Source organism: Necator americanus, chromosome IV (assembly GCF_031761385.1).
Source record: "Necator americanus strain Aroian chromosome IV, whole genome shotgun sequence".
Taxonomy (NCBI): Eukaryota; Metazoa; Nematoda; class Chromadorea; order Rhabditida; family Ancylostomatidae; genus Necator; species Necator americanus.
In genome coordinates this window covers 21,170,624-21,189,577 of record NC_087374.1, presented here as the reverse complement: position 1 = coordinate 21,189,577, position 18,954 = coordinate 21,170,624, and the positions used below count along the sequence as shown (strand labels likewise).

The following is an 18,954-nucleotide window of genomic DNA, read 5'->3' as shown; positions in this document are numbered from 1 at the left end:
ATTTCTTTATTTTTGTCATTTTGTTAATCTTACATCCTAAATTTATTGTTGTTTTGCGACGAGTAAATGTTGTTTTGAATAGTTAAATGATTTTCTATGCATGTTTTGGTTCACAGTGGCCGACCTCTGATACCTTAACTTCTAATAAAAGATTATTTAAAAAAATATTGTTCTGCACAGCTACAAAAGACAGCCATTTAGCACTAGAGGAGCGATGGACGACGAGGATTTCAACGTGATATCTCAGATACCTCTCGATGATGCTGATTTTGAATACCCGTAAGTTTATGTTGTTGTTTTTTTTTAAGTAGATGTTTCAGTAATTAATTAAATGGCTATTGGTTGGTTACTGAAGTCTGAATAATTATATAGAATATTTCATTAGTCAGATAGTAGAGTAGTTTATATCTCAAAATCCAGAGGATCACAAGGAAGTTCAATGGAGAGAAAGAGAAATGTACTGTTTAGTTAGACACTGTTGCGTAAGTGGATTGATGTAGAATAAGTGTAAGACGTTTCTTATTCTTAGGTTGTTTAGTAATCTTCTTTCTCCCAGTTGATTTGTTCATCTCACCTCCTTACTTGTGTTAAATCACGGATTTAATGAGCTCTGGCAAAGGTTGGATATCTTTCTCCTAGCTGCTCATCAGTTGCACCGTTAAAGCCTCTGCACTCAATCAAATTTCATGTGATTGTTTTAGAGATGTTGATACTAATGAGCCGTCCGCATCCAATGTGGCTGTGGTGAACGCACTGAATGGGACCGGTCAGAAAAAACGTCGTCTGATAGATGAGGATCCTTTCAAAATGCCTCCCGATGAGATCTTCACACATGCCTTGGGTACGATTTTCATATTTGTATTTTGAAAGTGACGAAGTAGAATTTGATCATTTATTTGCGATAGAATTTCCTTTCCGTTAATTAAGAATACAATGTTGTAGACTGGCACATGCGAATGCCGCTAACATTAGAAGAACATGAAAATGCACGTGGAAAACGATTGCATGATGATTTAGCTGCAAATCAACTACTTCAGCGAATTTCTCATGCTCGTGCAAAAAGAATGCGAGCAATGGGAGAGCACTTCGGTGCTTCTCAGCACCCATTTTCTGATGATGAAATGGAAAAGGAGAACCAGGTTGCGTTTTGGTCCAGTAATTAGAGCGTTTGTGATTTGTTCTTCTTCGTTGTTTTATCTAGTTCCACATAGTAATTTTCAATCGAGAATCTTTAATGTAATTTTCTCTCTGGCTAGTGTGATGTGAATCTATTTAATTAGATTTTATCGTTAAACTGAAGAAAGGAACATGAAATCAAATCAAATATATTGTGGTCCACATGAAGTGTGACAGGCTATGGAAAATCAAGAGATGCTATGATTCCTTGAGCCTAAGAAACCGGTAAGGATAGTGACTGGACCTTCCTGCAAAATTGGGCGCCAGCGCACGGCGAAAAGAAGAAACTGGTGTGAGACCAATCTTCCGGATTTCTGGACGAAGGTGTTTGGCTGTCAAACTCGCCCGATTTCAATCTTTTGAATTTTGCTGTGTGGTGGATTCTAGAGTAAAAAAAACCTACTCTTTTGAGCACAAGTTACTGGATTCTCTGAAAGGAAGCCTGGATGAGCCAGGGGCCTGCGAACTGATCGTGCGCATCCGCAAAAATTTCCGTATGAGGTTGGATGCTTGTATTGAAGGTAGAAGCAGTCATTCTTTATGTGATGTGTGATAAATTACGTAGAATTTTCTGAGTATTGATTTAAAAGAAAAACTTTTTTGGATTAATTGGTCCAAAGTTGTGGGTAGTTTTTTGCGTCACACTTCATGTGGACCACCCTGTATATTTTCGCTGCATTTCTGGAGTGAACGTTCAATTTACGCTTTGATTAGTTCAAACTTCTCACTTATGGCTGCAATGGTAGCTGTTTATTTTAATCTTTTGCCGCTCTGTCGTTTATTTTTTCACCTCAACTTCTTGTTTTGTGATACTCCCGTGGAAAATGAAGTGTGCTAGCTAACCTCACTATAGGTAATGGAAACTCCTCCTATCGATGGATCAGCATGGCTGGGAGTGAATAGTGACGAAAATGACGAAAGGCATGTAATGGTGAACTTTCACCTTCGGTTAGCAGTTCATGCTGTGTACTTCTTCAGATTTTATATCCGGTATCGAAAACAGTCTCATATTCCACGTAAAGCCACCGCCCTTGCGAACGAAGTGCGCTCAGAAATACTGAACAAGCAGTTGCAAAAACTGGAGGCGGAGATTGATGCAGTGAGGTAAAATGCAATACTGAAATTTATTCGTAAATCGTCCTAGTAAGATGTTTTTTCAAGTTAAACGAGTCAATCTGGTTGCATAGTAATTGTACTGGTTTTTCTTTCATCTTCAGTTGGATTTTGAGAGATCCAGCCCGATGAAGAACCTTTGAGAAGTCAGTTCGGTTTTCTCCGCGTTCGTCTTTCTGCATCGTAGTTTAGGGGTTTGAAGGTTTTTTGTGTTTAGATCCCCCGTTGTCCATCTGAGAGCTGTTATGCATTTTCGAACGGTAGAAGGAAAGCTAATAGTTATGTTTAAAAGGATAATTCGCGTTGACCTGAGAATGTTCCAGAGTAGCAAAGCAAAACAGAGATCACGCACTGTTACTACGGTTGGCTGCAACAAAAGCAACGTCTAAAATAACAAAGTCTCGCTATTTTTCTTGCAAAAGAAATACCACTGATTCTTTTTAACAAAAAAAAACTTCACTAGTTAAAAAAGCCCTTTGATTCCCCAAAAATTCTGGTAGTGTTGTTGATGTGTGACATTCCTAAACATCAATCTGGGGTGCATGATGAAGTTTCTTCTGAGTTTCTGAAATCTTCATGCGATTGTCTTGGGAAGGTTTGGAGTTAGGTGTATAACTATGAAACTTTTCCCAGAGATTCTGCTCAAACAACCAGGTTGAAGCCACGCTTTTCAGAGGGTCGTTGTCATTTTTGTAGCTCTATTTTTTGGTACTTGGAGGTTAATAATCCGCTGAAAAATTATTCGCCTAAAACCGTCAAAAGCTCTATTTGAACTGTGTTGCAAATTCATCCTCACTAATTTTATAACGGTAGATTTCTTATGAATTGTTAGAGAATCAAAATGAGTCTTTTATGAGGAGATATCAGTTGCTAGTACACATAAGTAAAGTGCATTATCTTTTTCATGGTTTAGTATGTTTGGTACTCACTTGAAGGGCTAAGAAAAGATTGCTGGCAGAACGCGAAGGACAGCACGTAGAGGCAGCGCAGCCTGAAGTTGAAGATGAAGGACGGACTGGGAGTAGCATGTGGGTGAACAAATACGCACCACGAGTTTATACGGACCTGCTAAGCGATGATGTAAGCGCTTTTCTTTCCAAAACTATAACTTTTGTTTCTTTTTTCGTACAGGGAATAAATCGGCATTTAATGTCATGGGTGAAATTGTGGGATGAATGTGTATTCAAAAGAAAGATTGTGAACCTGCCAAAAGAAGGATCATCAAAAGAGAAGGATTTGCTTACGTTGGATGCTGGTAAACTTCGCAGGCCTACACATAAGGTACAGTGGTGAGCTATTCATGTCAAATAAAACCACTTAAATCTTGTCTTGACATAGATTGTTCTTCTTTCTGGTCCAGCTGGATTGGGAAAAACTACGCTGGCAAATGTAGTTGCTCGACAGGCGGGCTACGCAGTTGTTGAACTAAATGCCAGTGATAGTAGAAACGTCCCAGATTTTGAAAAGGCTCTTGAAGGAGCTGTTCGAACGTCTCGTACTATTACGCAGGTGGGTGCTTTGAATGAACTAATGTGCATTTATTCAAACTTGTATGTTTCACTTTTTTGTTCGTTCGCTTTCGAAACTGAATTCGCGCGATAGATTTTCACAGATTTATCCGTCCAATCAATTCACATAAATATTGAATAATGGCCTTGAAAGCTGCGATCGTTTTTCAGGGTACTCGTCCTAACTGTTTGATTCTCGACGAAATTGATGGCGCACCGGCAGAAGCAGTTCGTTTTCTTGTTAAAGCTGTGCAAGCGACAGGGAAGAAAGCGATTCGGCGTCCGATCATCTGCATTTGTAATAACATGTGAGCTTTGGTTATTTTTCACAATTTCTTATATATATATATATATATATATTGAGATTGAGATTCGAGTTGTTCTTTGCTTAGCACAAATATATTTGATAAGGTGATTAGGTACATACCTGCTTTACGAGAACTGCGCGCAATCGCTATGAATATTCAAGTAACACCTACTTCAAAGGAGCGCCTTATCCAGAGATTAACTACGGTTTGGAAATCCTTGCTTCAAAACTGTGATCCTGTCTGTCTTCGGAGGAAAACTACTTTTCTTCTTCAGATCGCAGAGCTGGAGGAGGTCCGTGTAGATCGATTTACTCTACAACGGCTCGTTAAATTGAGCCACTGCGATGTGCGCTTCTCCATCAACACTTTACAATTTGTGTCTATCCTTGCCAAGAAGGAGAGGCGTTATGTATCCATTGACGACATACAAAAGGTGCTGAAGTAGTTTTTTTTTTCTGCTTTCGTTTTTTTAAATCCACATGATTTGATTTTGGTATGCTTAACAGGCCGTTGAACGAGAAAGAGTGGGTTCTTCGTCAATATTTGAGAACTGGTCAACGGTGTTGGATTTTACGCATCATTTTGACGAGTCAGTCAATTATTTGATCTTTGGCAAGTACACTGAAGCTGTTGATTGTGAAAGGCAATGAAGCATTGGTGGAGGGAAAGACCTTGTTGTTTTCTACGCTGGGAACTCCCTAGACTGACTCAAATTGATGATATTGATGATTTCTGTTCCCATAGATAATCTTTTCAAGCCAGGGCACTTTATTCAGGAAGAGTGTCCTCAAAGTACTGCCCGAACGACTGCAGTTGATTGAGCGGGTAGCAGTTGAAAGAGGTGATGAGCGTTTTGTCAGTGGGCTGTACGGAAACTATTTGAGCGTGAATCTACCAATGAAAACCATTCGAACGGGTGCAGAAGCATTCATTTACTATGATAGCATAATGCATGCGGTGTGTTTGGAGTATTCATTAAAACAATAAGGTACAATTCCATTTATTTCTACTGCATCACAGGTAAATGAAAAACAAGAATATGTTTTGATGAGATATGTACCTGTGTTCTATATGCTCCTTCATGCTGCAGTGGCCACCCACATGAGGTGAGTTGGTATATCAGATATAATTGGCATGTATTATACAAGTATTTGGTTTTTTTATATTTGGAAATTTCTGTGGCATGGTCTAGCATTTTCGTTTACAAACCAATGTTCCGTTTCAGAGTAAAACTGAAGTTCCCTCTAATTGATCAATCCGCCAACCAAAGACGCCGCGAGTCACAGGAAACACTAGCCACGGTGCAGTCCTGGCTTCTTGCTCGACACTCTCCTTCGGCTCTCATCTCTGACGTTCTGCCTTTACTTGTGCAGATTGTTCAACCACCTATCAGAGCGGTTCGTTTTCAATAAGGGAAAAGTTTAGCTCTTAGTGGAGTTGGAGAAAATAGTTGATATAGTGATATTTTGGAGGCCACTATGCGTTGCATAGTGGCCGACGTTTAATGTACTCCATGGACCAGGTACAGTGCGCCTTCATCGACATCGTGCGTAGAGAAGAGAGAGTGCGTTAAAGGCAGAATACCAGGAAACTGACGATGTTGGGATCTCTCCACGAAAAAATAGGGTTTAGGGGTGTAGATCACGAGTGTAAGCGCGATCACGCTCAGTTCTCCCTAATTGCCCTGAAAAAAGGCGTGGTGAAACGGCCTTAGCGATGAGTCTCTTACGAGGCGCCTAGTAACATGGAGAGACAGGATTAGCAACCCATTGATTGTGCCTCGCTGGCAGAGAGTGCGTACGCTTGTGCTCGTAGACGTGGCTTGCTACTAGGTACCTCGTAGGAGAATTCGATCGCCAGAGCCGTTTTCCATAGTCAGGGGAAATTGAGCGCGGACGCGCTCGTTCGTGATCTACACCCCAACCGTATCGTTTTTTGGAGAGATCCCAACTTCGTCAGTTCCATGGCATGCCGCTTTTAAAGCGGTGACAAAGCGTGCGTTGCGTTCACTAACACCATCTCAACATGTGGCTACTGATGTTTCAGATGAATCAGCAGTTGTACAGCTCAAGAGAACTGGAACAGATCAACAGTGTCGTTACTATTATGGGCGACTATCATTTGACATATGCTCCCACTGTGGTTAATCTCCAAGTACAATATCTTTTCCAACCGTAAGCACAACTTGAGATATTCGAACAGTTAATTCTGTGTTCGAAAGTTGCTATATCTGTCTTCACGGTGAGGATGGAAATATTACAGGGCGATTGATATTTTGACGATGTTTCCTATCAATGACGAAAGTTCCCGTTGCTTGTTGTCGAACTCAGTGCGACAGATGATTGCTCATAAGGTCCTAATCGCTCTATGAGTTCATGAATAGCATTTGGATATTGGGTATTCTCTACCATCGTATTTCAGATAACTATTTTCTGTACAGCAGGCAAATCATCGGATGAAAATACTCCCCCAAAAACCAACACGGAGTTGATTAAGGAAATGGTGGCCAGTGCACCACCACAGTCTAAATCTACATCTACAGACCCAACACGCCCACTCTTCTACAAGTTCAATACCGGTTGCAGCACGGCAGTGAAGCGAACAGTTCGAATGCATCAACTGTTAGGCTAGCAGTCGGCGGGATCTGCATTTACTAGGGCACTTCACTCTGATTGTTTCATTGACCACATCATTTATCTATATACTTGATTTTATCATTTCTGCCTCAGGAACGTTTATTCATGAACCTTTTAGTCCATCCTTTTTAAAACAACTATTGTTGCGTTTGTCGTCAGTTCTTGCATACACATCCCGTGTCTTGTTCTCTTGCTGTTTTTTTTTTTCTGAGGTAGTTCAGAAGGTCATGAACTCACATGCAGATGTCGAGTTTGTAAATAAATGATATGTTTTTATGTCTTCAGTCGTGTAAAAGTCATTCAGAGATCTCTTCTTCTCTAATTCTAACGAGAAAAGGTTGGAAACCTTTAATGTCTGTTAACTAGGCAACTCATTTTACTATTGGTTTATTTATCCATGTTTAGAGTTGCAATGGAATGCAATGGTGATGATCACAGTAGCGAGAATGAGAACGATGACCCCAAACACAACCTGAGATTCACTAAAGAACTGATAGACGAGATCCGATCCACAAAGGCTAACAACCCAGGAATGTTCGTATCTGCATGGCAGGAGGACGACCAAGGTATAAGAGATGCAGATCTAAGAAACACGGGTGATAGATTTCTGAAGGAAGCTGAGAATGGAAATGTCGGTGTATTAAGAAGCATGCTGGACAGTGATCCTGATCTTTTGTCAGTTTCTGACGAGGATGGTTACACGGCCTTGCACAGGGCTGCTTACAACAATCATATAGACGTAGTCTCGTTCTTATTGGAAAAAGGAGCTGACCCTGAGGCGAGGACGAAGCAAGGCTGGACTGCTTTGCATTCAGCAGCCAACTGGGGTAACTACGAGGTGATCGGTCGACTCATTTCTCATGGCGTTGACGTTAATGCTCGTTCCAGTGGATCTGTAACGCCGCTTCATTTAGCTATCAGTAGCCAATGCGAGAACGGTGAGAATGTTTTCCACTCTGTTCGCTATCTGCTTCAAGCTCCAGGAATTGATGCGAGTGTAGAAAGCGGCTCTGGTGACACACCTCTCGATCTCGCACGCAGAACATCCTCTGAAGTCTACGCAATGCTCACTGATCATCTCGACAGATGAGTACATGTGTGTTATGCTATTCTTGGGACGTTGTTTGATTGTAAATATTTTCCTTTACGATAAATAATCTGTACTACTTATAGTTGATCGTACAAAAATCTTGCACATTGACTATTTCTGCAAATATAAGAATAGTACGCGGCGTTCGGTGCAATTATGTACATATACAGAAAAGTCAAAACGGCCTGAAACTCATGCAAGCGTATATAAGTCAATCTTAGAAGGAGGAGGCTCAGTCACATTTACGTGCAGTGGGTCATGTAGGCTTGTATGATTGCATCATGACAAAAAACATACCATGACGTGCCAACATACTTACTTGACTTAATCGGCGGGCTGATGTCATCGCCTGACGCGATTACCCGCATCTTCGCCGAGGTGTGCCGTCCTTGATCACAGCTCTGCCCAACCTTCTCGATCTTCTGCGAGAGCTTGCACAGAATCAATCCATTCGTCGCTATTCCATATTCTGCGAAAAAAAAGGTATCCTTTCGTCTATCCACATTGAACGGATGATCTTTGTCATCTCACGATCTCACGAATCCCAGACGGAGGAAGATAATTTAGCATTTCTGCGCTAATCCCGTCGTCTCCGCCAGATTTTCCATTCTTCATTTTTTGAATACAGACCAGGACCTCCGACACGGTCGGTGGCTCCTCGTTAACCGCGTATGTCGGTCTATGAACGTGTTCGAGTTCAGGGGCTGACGGTGCTAGCCGGTTCAGCAAGGTCTTGAAGTGTTCCTTCCAAATTGGAAGGGTTGCTTCACCGACAGCTACCCCATTGGCAGTGTTGAGGATAGGGGAATATCTTTTCATTTTGCCGCTATGCTGTTTTAGTAGAGCATAGGCTTTCCGCGGGTTCCTGTCCTCGCACGCCTTCTCAAACCCCATCGCTCTTGACGTCCACTCGTTATCGCGGTCTTGTTGCAGTTGACGATGCAGCTTCCTTCTAAGACGCTTTTCCTGGTTGAAGTCACCAGCGCTGCGCGCGAAACAGAATTGTACGTGGATTTTGTTTCCGCAGACGCAAAGGCAAACTTCTTCCGCGGCAATAGAACCGGGAACGTTTCCCTTGCAGCGTCCTGGATGCACTTTGTGAAGGAATCCGCATCGCTAAGCTTCTTCCTGGTCCGTACTCCAACATGAGAAGACACACGTTGGCGGAATTTTCTTCTGCATTCATCGAACTCCTCGGTTTCTTTTGTGGAACCGTATCTTGAAGCTGAGAAGAACTGGACGGTGGTCAGAGTCGAACGCGACGTCTCAAACAGCTCTAGATTTTCGGATATCTGACTGAGGAATGTTCCTCGCCAGAACGTAGTCGAGCTGAAGTTTAAGAGTCCTCATCTTCCACTTGCGCTGCTCTTCAGGCGTTAAAAGGGTTGACCCCTGCCACGTGAGCTGATTGCGTCGATGATTCCTCTTAAACGTGGAAGCGATGATGAGGCCCGTCTGTTCGGACAAGTCGACCAGACGGTCACCGTTGTCCGACGTGCGCTCCGCTGCATAGTACCATTTTCCTAGCACATCGGATTGCTGTTCGAGTCCCATCTTCGCATTTGCGTCGATTCCGACTATGACCACCTGCTGGCTTGGTATTTTAGACATCAACGCATTGAGTTCATCATAGAAGGCGTCCTTACTGTTGTTCTCAGCGGTTTCCGTAGGTGCGTGAGCACTTACGATCCAGAGTTTACGTCTTCCGTGATCCCGCAGTCGTAAAAAGGTGCATCTAGACGACGTTGAGCCAAATTCCTTCTTGTAATCGTTCCTCACAGCTATCGCGCAGCCACCTACTTTGTTCTCATCAGCGTCGCCGCAGTATATGGTGTAATTTTCGATGCTGATGACGAGCCGATCTCTCATGCATGTTTCCTGCAGTGCAGCAAAAGGCACACAGAGATATCGCAGAAGTCTGGATAGAGCGGCTTGTTGGAGTTCACTCGATAGTTCAGCGTGACGAAACGAATGGTTGTTGCCAAAGATTCCATGCTCCCTTTAGGCAGTTGACTTTTCAGGTTATGGGTTTTGGCGGTGTGCTGGAAGATAGCACCTTTTTGCAATGTATGGGAATCTTTCGCCATATAGAAGTGCGGGTTATATAGCTCGTACGTTCCCAATGCGTACACTCGAACGCCTGATTGCATTTGGTTGAAGCAGGGTCACCACGCGCAGGTAGCAATCAGACTCGTATACGCGGCCCCATGTCATACATGCTTCAACTTATCTAAACAAAAGAAGGAGATTGAAGGGCACCCAAAAGGTGGTCGTAATGGCTACCTAATTTCCGGAGATGTGAGCTAATAAAAGGACTTGGCTGAAGGGAGCTGGCTATTAATTATGTTACTTGGCATAGTTACCTTAGGTTGACGACACTGGCTTTCGTAGCATTCGAACTTCCAGCGCATCTTCACCTTTCGTGTTCGGCTGCTTCATGACTTTACAGTTGATGATTCCCACAGCTGTAACACGGTCGATCCTTCCACAGCAATTCACGATCAGCAAGCCTTTCGTCAAAATTCTTCGCTGAACTTCAAGCAAGCACCGGCCACATGTAATCAGAGTGAAATCACGACGAGTTAGCAAGTTAGCAGCAACCGTTTTTGCCGTCATGCAAATGAATGGCGGATTTTCGTTGATACGCCCTTACATGCGGCGATTTTCGAAGATATTTCCCGATCAACCTGCAGACAAAAGAAAGCCACAACGAATTTTGGATTTTTAGGATTTTTTTTTGAATTTTTAGCTGCTACGCTTCCAGACAGGCAGAGATTTAGGAAGCCATTACGAAATCCGACAAGAAGTGATAGTTGGTAAATTGAGGTAAATGTACTAATTAACGTGATTAACAAATCAACCAAACCTGCTTAGTCGTGCAGACCTCAAGAAATCTGCCTAAGTAGCCTAAAGTCAAATAGACCGGAAGCTTTTGTTCAGTGCATAAACGGATGGAACTGTAGGGGGCCTCGCTAGCACCGCGCACCGTTTGGTTCACTGCCCCCCTCCCAATGGATACTAACCTAGTTGAAAGAAGGAGCATCGGCCCTAACCCAATCTCAGACCTTAGGGTTTAACTTAGCAACTTAGTACCCCTAGCAGCTTTAGGCCATGTCTTCGCCAAAGGTCAGTAGGTTTTGAGGCCAAATATTCTGATATATATATATATATCAGAATTACAGAAACCAGTGTGGTGGGTACAACAGCGTCAAATTGGTGCGCCGATACCAGAAAGCGATAAAATGTGGTGAGAAGGATTCCATGGCATCAAATTGATGCGGCGCGGTGCAGTAGTAACGCACGTTAACTCCAAGTGGTTTTGTCAAGAAGTAAACGAAACATTGTGACTCATTATATGGACAGGAAAGCTGCTGCGTTGCGTTTCACTCCTATGGGCTCAACCCACATCTATTTCCACCGCAAATTTGCATAATCAAGTTTTCAGCATCCTTTCTTTAGGGATTTGCAATACGTCTGAGACCTGGTGGTTAAATAGTAGTTAACAGTTGAGATGATCTGACGTGGAACCTTATCTTTATCAGTTCGATGATGACACTCATGTCATTTCATGTTAGTAGATTGTTGTGCACTAATCGTTGTGGAGAAATGGAGGGAAAAGTCATGCTTCAAACTATATTTCCAAATTGTTAAGCTATCGAATCAATATATGTAGGTGTACAATCAAGCTTGAATACTCTCCAAATGTAGTACTGACGAATTTAGAAGAAAAAGGATAAAGGATAAAGTCACTGGCGTCTCAATCCACTCGGGATGCGCCAACGCGTTTTACTGGAATTCATAATCGTTGAGGTTTTGGAACGCGTGTTGGCCCATACAGTGACTTGCAGGGGCCAGCCAATGATCAAATCGGTGTTTTTATCCTCCCAGACAAGTCTGGCACCAATTTGTCGACCCCGGAGGGATGAAAGGCTTGGTTTGCACTAGGGCGGTTTCGAACACTCGACCGTGTGACTACAACGGACCTCTAACCGACTGCGCCACACCCACCCTGAATTTAGAAGGAGGACCATGAAATCAGCACTTCAATTCATGATCATTTCGGGTGTGCTTAAATTTCTAGAAAGGAAAGAACGGAAGAAGCGTCGTTAGAAAAATACAAGTTTTTTTTTTCGGAAAATGCCACTACATTTAATTTCCACCTATCAGTAATGGTGAACGAAGTGTGCACCAGAAGAGGTATGATGTCCGCCGTCAGCAGGACGTTCAGGCTGGTGCAATAATAAAAAATAAAAAGCCTTTGCCTTATCCATCCGCTTGTTATGCGCTAACACGCCGAGCTTTACTGCAATTCGTAATCGTTGAGGTATTGGAACGCGCGTTTGCAAATACAATACAATTACTTGCGAGGGCCAACCGATGATCCAGTCAGTGTTTTTTTTATCATCCCAGATAACTCCGGCACCAATTTATCGGCCACGGAGGGACGAAACGTTGCTAGCACAAGGGTGGTTTCTAACCATCGATCGTGCGGGCATAGCTGACCTTTTACCGACTGCGCTACAGCCGTCCCTAAAGTAGTAATAACAATTTCAAAGATAAAATGGACTAGAGAGAGTGCATACTGTTTTGACACTAGTTTTTTGGTCGGTTGAACCATTTCGCCTATACTGGCGCCATTACTACAAGACGGATCTGTTTTTTGATTTGCGCCAATCTTGTCAGAGTTGACTAGGCTACAATTTTATGTCTGTTAAAGAAAACATAAGGATGGATTTCTAGAAATATATATAACTGTGATCGAAAACTAGTAAGACCTTACAAATAAAGCAAAAACGATATATTATTCTCAAAATTTATTCAATGTCCTTCAAATTACTCCCTCTCGGGGCCAACACAGTTATACCAGCGTTTCTTCCAATCTTCAAAACATTTGTTACATTCGATTTCCGGGATGGCCTTCAGCGCCTTCGGTGCCGCTCTTATCTCCTCAAGCGAGTCAAGCGATTACCATGAAGTGGTTTTTGAGTTTCGGAAACAGCCAGAAATCAAACGGAGTCAAATCAGGTGAATAGTGTGTTGTGGAACGATATGAGAAGTAAGAGTGGAGTTTTTGATGAAAAAGTCGCAAACCACGAAAGCCGTGAGAGATGGCGCATCGAAGAACTTTTGGAAGTGAACGTCAGCAAGCGTTACTCGTTAACAACTGACGCTATTGTCATGAAATTTGGCACAGATGTTAGTAAACGTTACGCTAATATAAGGAAAAATTATGCATTTGGATAAATCCGGGAGTTTTAAGCTGGAAAGTCCCTACTTTTTGATCACAATAGTATAGTCCGATCGGAGCTAGCAAGAATTCCACCGAGCACTAACACCACATATCGGGTCGTATCTACGCCACTGTACTTCTTGCAATGTACTCAAAACTAATGTTTTGTATGCTGTTGTACTGTTGGGGAAAAATTCCAAGAATCTGCAAGAGATAATTTACAATGTGATGTACATAGGAAATCATAGGGTATCGATGACTTATTAACGAGTTCGAACATGGCCAAGCTTTTTACACATTTCGACGTGAGGCCAACTGCGCTCTAGGAAGTGTCCTACTCACCACGCACCGCCATTAAGACAGTCATGGTCATCATGATGACAGTAGATAAAGCAAGGCGGTGGCATTCTCAGTGTAACGCTAAGAATACTTCCAGCGAAATGAAAAGGGAACAAAAGAGGAGAGAGGCTAGTGGAGAGGTAAAATAAAGAAAATAGTAGAAATTAAAGGATGACGTTCATGGCGTTTACCTATCTTCTTGGGTTGAGCTTACGCGTACACCACACTTGCAGACACTAAGCGTCCGCAAGTGTGGTGTACGCGTAGACTGAGTGCTGCCTCAAGTCAGTGTTCCTATTCTTAGAACAAATCTATTACCAATACTCCGTAGGGATTAAAAGCTCAGCTGGTTAGAGGCAGTACCGGATCGTCGACTGTCGCAGAGGGATCTGCTATGGCTGCGATACATTTGCCTTTAGACAACATATTTCACTCATATTCATGGATTTTTGAACGCTTTTGAAGGTGTCAAGTACGAAAACTAAGTGGGATTCAGCCTTTTACGGAAAGGAATGGGGAAGAAGGCTTTTGTTATCCAGTTCACTCACGATCTAACCTTTTTCACTGAAGTGCTGTGGATTCGGCGATGTCGGTTTCTTCGTCTTCCCTCAAGGAGGAAGATCTTACGTGTAAACAGAAATCTATCCTTCGCAAGATCGAATTCATCTGCCTGGATCTAGTGAAGCAGCTGTCTTCTACTTCTCATCCAAATAAGATTATTCTCCGAGCGTGAGTTCATCTTACGTGGATTTATCTCTACCGTTTCATTTTATTGCTTACTTATTTCCTACCATTTCGTCGTATTCTCATATTTCGGCTTAATTTTATCATTACTGGTGTTTTTGAAAGTAATAGAAGTTTGCATTTCAGAAGCGAAGACGATGCACACAAACAAATTGTTATATTTCCTCGCCAAGGTATGCGCTTGGCGTTTATCATGCAATCTCTTGCACGGATTTATCAGCTTATAACCAACGGTCAACAGTCAACAAAACGGTTACGCCTCAGTAATTTATTATAGTGTTTTGAAGTTGATGTTGTTTTTGATTCTTCAGTGACCTTTACTATGACAATAAGAAACTGTATAAGAATCAAGGAAATTTCGATCGTAGCATTAGTACGATTTGTGATCTTCTTGATGAACCACGCGTTGTTCTTAATATTGTGAGTGGTGGTTTTGTTCTTGTATTCGATTGCCAACTATTATGACTTGGAGTTCGAAATAGTTTTTTTTTCTTTTTGAAACATCAAGAAATTTAGTACAAAATTTAGTTTAGATATCGAGCAGCAAAGGTATTATATCCGGTGCCCTTGCTTTTCTGACAAAAGATAAGCAGTTGATTGATTGCCGAAACCAGCAAGTCTTGATATCTGGTAGATATTTTCAGCACGTTTACCCGTTTTACTCTTTCATTTCTATTTGATCCTTTTTGTTTAGAATATTTAATGGATCATCGTGTCGTCAGTGAAGCTCAGTTCATTATTGTTGTTGAGAAGCATGCGATGTTCGAAAAGATGATAGATGAAGGGTTTTTCGAATGTTTCCCTAAAAGTGTACTAGTTACAGTGTGTTCAGTGAATCTTTTATAATTCAAATCGTTTTGTTTATCGATCATCATGTGATCAAGGAGGCCGATTCAATATTGTATTCGTAAGTTATCTAAGCAGGTCGCTATTTTAGGGAAAGGGTTACCCAGATATTTGCACTCGTCAACTGTTGAGGTGGCTGGTTGGTCAGTTGGCTGTTCCTGTATATGGCCTTTTTGACAGCGACCCTCACGGTATCGCGTAATTTGCTTTTGAGAGAAACTATTCTGAAAGTGATACGAGCAGCATTGTTTTCGTTACTTACTGATTCTTAATAACTTTTTTTTTGTGCTGTCCGTGTTCCGATGTAGTCGATATAGTTAACAGGAAGTAATTTGTAGGCATTGAAATAATGTTGACTTTCAAATATGGGTCTATATCTGAGCGTAGAGAAGGACAAGGCTGTTGTATTAAGCAGATGCAATGGTTAGGGTAAGCTTTTACCTTTTATATTGCCACCAGGAAATCTTTGGAATTTTTTATAAACAGTATAACAAACTTAAGTTGTTCGATTTTTTAGCTTCAAGCCATCAGATATTCGCAGTTTACCCATCGTTAGCCAACATTTCCTCAAACTCCGCAATCGCGATTTCGTAAAAATATCGAAAATTAGGCGACGAGCGCTAGGCCTTGATGAATTCGTTGTAGCAAAAGAGGTTAGTTTACTTGTTTCTTTCCAGTTTTTTTTTCTTTTGTTAACAACTGCACTACTTTTTGCGATAGACTTCTGTGTTGCAGTTAGACATACTGCGCTCCCTTCGTTCCAAACTGGAGCTGGAAGCCCTTTCTATGATTGCACCCCAATTCATAATTCGTGTTTATCTCTTACCTCGCCTCGTAAGATTGCTGCAATCTTTTTCAAGGACGGTGCAACATCCAGCATTAGAGACAGAAGGAAAGGCATAGGTTAATGCTACGCGTTCGGGTTGCGGGGCGACGTAACATGCTGTCTCTTTTTTCCTGTACAGTGAATCTCTGGCAGATGGTTTTCTCTTTAGTTGAATTTGAGTGTTGTACCTGATGGATAATTTAGAAATGTCGCACATGTACATTTTTTGAAATCAAATATGTTAAAAACTAATGTGAATATCCCTCACGTGCTCAGATGCTTACCATTTCATTTACTTAGATGTGGACTGTGCAGTTAAATATCCTTCTTTTATCAAAGCTCAGTTTCTTTATGTTGCTGTTTAAAAGTAGCATGCTACGAAATTGACGTTGTTGGGGTATCTTTTGGACAATATAAAGTTCGGTTTAGAGGTTTCGACTATGAGTGCGGTCACCCTCACTTCCCCCTAATCGTCCTGAAAAACTTCGTGAGAACCGCTTCGGTTCCTGCGAAGTACGTTAAAATGCGCCCCTCTCGGACACGCTCCCGTTCCTCCAGCATCCTAATCATTGAGGAAAGCTCTCTAATTGTCGACCGCTTGCTCATAAACGTGGGACCTGTAGAGAAGCGACGCGTTCTAACGTACCTCGTACGAACAAAGATCATTTCCCACGCTGTTTTTTTAGGGGAATTAGGCGTGGTCACGCTCACATACGTGACGTAGATCGCGAACTCCATATTGCCTCGCAGAAATCGTGATATGCTACTTTTACCTAGTTTATTAAGCGAGGGTAATTCTGCACACCCATACCCACCCATGGATTAGTTGCGCTAAGCGGTGTCTGATCTATTGTTTGCTAGTTCTTTTTCGAACGTTTTGAACCTTTGCGTACGTGTGCTTTTTTCAGTCTGCGTTGTTCTATAAATGTTGTACACATCTCTTCTTTGTGAATAGGAAATCTTGTCTGAAATATGTCGGTGCTTTTTCTTTGACGTTGTTAGTTTATCATTGCAATTCGAATGATCTTTAAATTTTCAACGGAAATCATATTGAATAGGAAGAAAATCATTCAACTTTTTTTTTTAGCAGGAGTTGCTCATCAGTTTGAACATTTCTGGATATATCCGACTGTTGATCAAACTGCTACGATTCCATCTTCTAATGGTTTTATTCTATCTCAGCATTTTTTTTTCACGTGCAATGTGTAGGATTTTTTTTTACGTGTCGGCTGTTTCTGAGTTCATGAGCTTTTAAGAGACCTCTTCAGAACTTTCCGATATGAAAAATTATTTCAGAAAGGATTATTTTCACAGGATACCTTCGAAAGCGCTACCTTCGAAACATGCATATTCGGTGCAGTTAATCAGTCATCAATGTGAAAACGATTTATGAATGTTTGACAGTCCACACACAGGAACCGACAGCGATTTAGGAGTTTAACGTCCTACCTCGTCTCCCTCGCTAGCCTTATCTGTCGCTAGCAGGCCAAGGTCATCGTCATTTGGCTCGTACCGCGCGGGTGCGTCCACCTACTTGCGGAATTTCAACAATAGCTAGCCAATCTTAGCCCAATATGCGTTGATTTCATGACGTCTCGTCCATGCAGGGACGATGATCTTGATGTTCGTGAATATTCATGTAGTATTCTTTTGAATTGTTAGCAATAATCGTTTTCATATCTATGGGCCTTCTAGTAAATTTCCTCTCTTTAACTTCCCAAATTACATCGCAGAAATTGGTTTACATATATTCCGTTGAGAACTTCCATCAAATCTTTTGAAATATCAGAAATCACTGCAAAGTGTGAGCGTGTACTTCAATCGACAGCTGCGTTGACCTACTTTGCGACAATTACTGCTTGACTCCGTCATCAGTACATGTCTATATTTGGTGCAGTTTTTTACTTTTTCAAATTCACAACATATTTCTTTAAGCTGTCGCTGTACGGATCATTTCTGATGTTTGAGCACCTTTTACGGGAGAAATCTAAAAAGAAAATCCTACCACAATTGTTTCGACTGACCAATTGCGCGAAACAATGAACACCCCAGATGAGTAATGGTGTCCAAAGAAGTAAAAAAAACAACAGAAAACTATATTCTAAAATTTGGGACATCTACGACTACATAGAAATGATAGAACCATAGAAAATTTCCAAATATGTCTGTTTATGTCGACTTCAATATTATCGTTGCGAAAAAATGAAAAACAGCAAGTGTTTTTTTCAAAGATATTCTCATCAAAACTTTGTTACTTCCTACTAGTCGCTTCAACTGTGGGACCTATCCCAGTTTGCTTTAGTAATTTTTGTGTTAATAGATATGCATGTTAACGACTGTTTTCATATTGTTATTGGGCGCTCCTAATAAAATATGACAAATGAGGATAACTCGTCGGCAGCACGCATTTTTAAAATAAAGGATTGGTTCTTCTTTTCTTCAACTACTGAGAATGGACATGCATCGCCAAAGATTAACAGTGGAAGTCCTAAGTGTGTGAACTTTTTTTGTTACCTGAATAAATACAAATGTCTCCTGATTTTTCACTGACAATCTACACGCTCAAGGACATAAAGATCTGCCCTTGTGAGGCAATGTGCGTATTTTCTGTGGATGATGCACTACCAGTCCACTCCCGCGTGCTGGCTGTAGGTCGCATCTTTCCTTATTTGCAATCGTTTATCAGCCAAATCCTTGAGTGTTCGCGGTTCTATCAGATATGGAAAACCCGAACATGCCTAATCACATCTTGTTCCCAAATCACACTGTTAATACGCTGATTGTCGTCTATTGTGCGTCGATCTCATCGTTAATGTATCAAATTGCGACTAACGTGTCGTTCCCTTTCTGTCCAGCTAGCGATTAATAGATGCGCTATATCACATATTAACTGGTTGAGGTTTTTATTCGTTTGTGTTGTTGGCTGTGTCTTTCTGCAGATTGCGGGTTTTTTTTTCCGAACCCTTCTGCGAACGTGTCAGGAAGTGTTCAGTTCTTTTTTTTTGCGCTAAGGTCTCTCAACAGATAGATTTCTGTCACTTCAGTGCGTTCACTAAGTGAAAAATGAAAAGTAGAATAGCAAATCTCAAAATAAGTTGGCGAGTATTTTGCATGGGAAGATCTAGTAAACTATATTCC

At 41.6% G+C, this 18,954-nt stretch overlaps 6 protein-coding genes across 9 annotated transcripts; 3 read left to right on the top strand and 3 right to left on the bottom strand.

The window, feature by feature from the left end:
• Positions 1–214: 214 nt before the first annotated feature.
• RB195_002174 (uncharacterized protein) lies at positions 215–7,831 on the top strand (the record flags this gene model as incomplete). 2 transcript variants are annotated; one of them, XM_064199308.1, is made up of 20 exons in its annotated part: positions 215–279; positions 702–841; positions 943–1,139; positions 2,030–2,097; positions 2,155–2,280; positions 3,225–3,369; positions 3,421–3,570; positions 3,628–3,798; positions 3,969–4,105; positions 4,217–4,310; positions 4,380–4,538; positions 4,612–4,694; positions 4,882–5,062; positions 5,126–5,211; positions 5,331–5,502; positions 6,152–6,279; positions 6,368–6,458; positions 6,527–6,726; positions 7,147–7,679; positions 7,743–7,831. In XM_064199308.1, 20 exons carry the CDS (start codon positions 215–217, stop codon positions 7,829–7,831), a joined length of 3,015 nt encoding a protein of 1,004 aa, XP_064055188.1. The 2 variants fall into 2 exon arrangements, with proteins under 2 accessions (XP_064055188.1, XP_064055189.1); XM_064199307.1 differs by lacking the exons at positions 7,147–7,679; positions 7,743–7,831 and having other exon boundaries at positions 6,527–6,736.
• Positions 6,969–7,831, top strand: RB195_002173 (uncharacterized protein; the record flags this gene model as incomplete). The annotated part of the gene is made up of 2 exons (XM_013442629.2): positions 6,969–6,991; positions 7,147–7,831. 2 exons carry the CDS (start codon positions 6,969–6,971, stop codon positions 7,829–7,831), a joined length of 708 nt encoding a protein of 235 aa, XP_013298083.2.
• Positions 7,832–8,353: 522 nt separating this feature from the next.
• Positions 8,354–8,725, bottom strand: RB195_002172 (uncharacterized protein; the record flags this gene model as incomplete). Its single annotated transcript, XM_064199306.1, has 1 exon — positions 8,354–8,725. One exon carries the CDS (start codon positions 8,723–8,725, stop codon positions 8,354–8,356), a length of 372 nt encoding a protein of 123 aa, XP_064055187.1.
• RB195_002171 (uncharacterized protein) lies at positions 8,354–9,017 on the bottom strand (the record flags this gene model as incomplete). The annotated part of the gene is made up of 2 exons (XM_064199305.1): positions 8,354–8,816; positions 8,893–9,017. The coding sequence occupies 2 exons, from the start codon at positions 9,015–9,017 to the stop codon at positions 8,354–8,356; spliced, it is 588 nt and encodes a 195-aa protein (XP_064055186.1).
• Positions 9,018–9,097: 80 nt separating this feature from the next.
• Positions 9,098–9,700, bottom strand: RB195_002170 (uncharacterized protein; the record flags this gene model as incomplete). The annotated part of the gene is made up of 1 exon (XM_064199304.1): positions 9,098–9,700. The coding sequence occupies one exon, from the start codon at positions 9,698–9,700 to the stop codon at positions 9,098–9,100; it is 603 nt and encodes a 200-aa protein (XP_064055185.1).
• Positions 9,701–12,743: 3,043 nt separating this feature from the next.
• Positions 12,744–15,893, top strand: RB195_002169 (uncharacterized protein; the record flags this gene model as incomplete). 3 transcript variants are annotated; one of them, XM_064199302.1, is made up of 10 exons in its annotated part: positions 12,744–12,856; positions 13,971–14,129; positions 14,271–14,396; positions 14,456–14,564; positions 14,678–14,774; positions 14,839–14,954; positions 15,082–15,181; positions 15,329–15,419; positions 15,508–15,643; positions 15,726–15,893. In XM_064199302.1, the coding sequence occupies 10 exons, from the start codon at positions 12,744–12,746 to the stop codon at positions 15,891–15,893; spliced, it is 1,215 nt and encodes a 404-aa protein (XP_064055183.1). The 3 variants fall into 3 exon arrangements, with proteins under 3 accessions (XP_064055183.1, XP_064055184.1, XP_013298084.2); XM_064199303.1 differs by having other exon boundaries at positions 14,839–14,966; positions 15,082–15,133; XM_013442630.2 differs by having other exon boundaries at positions 14,839–14,966.
• Positions 15,894–18,954: the final 3,061 nt, after the last annotated feature.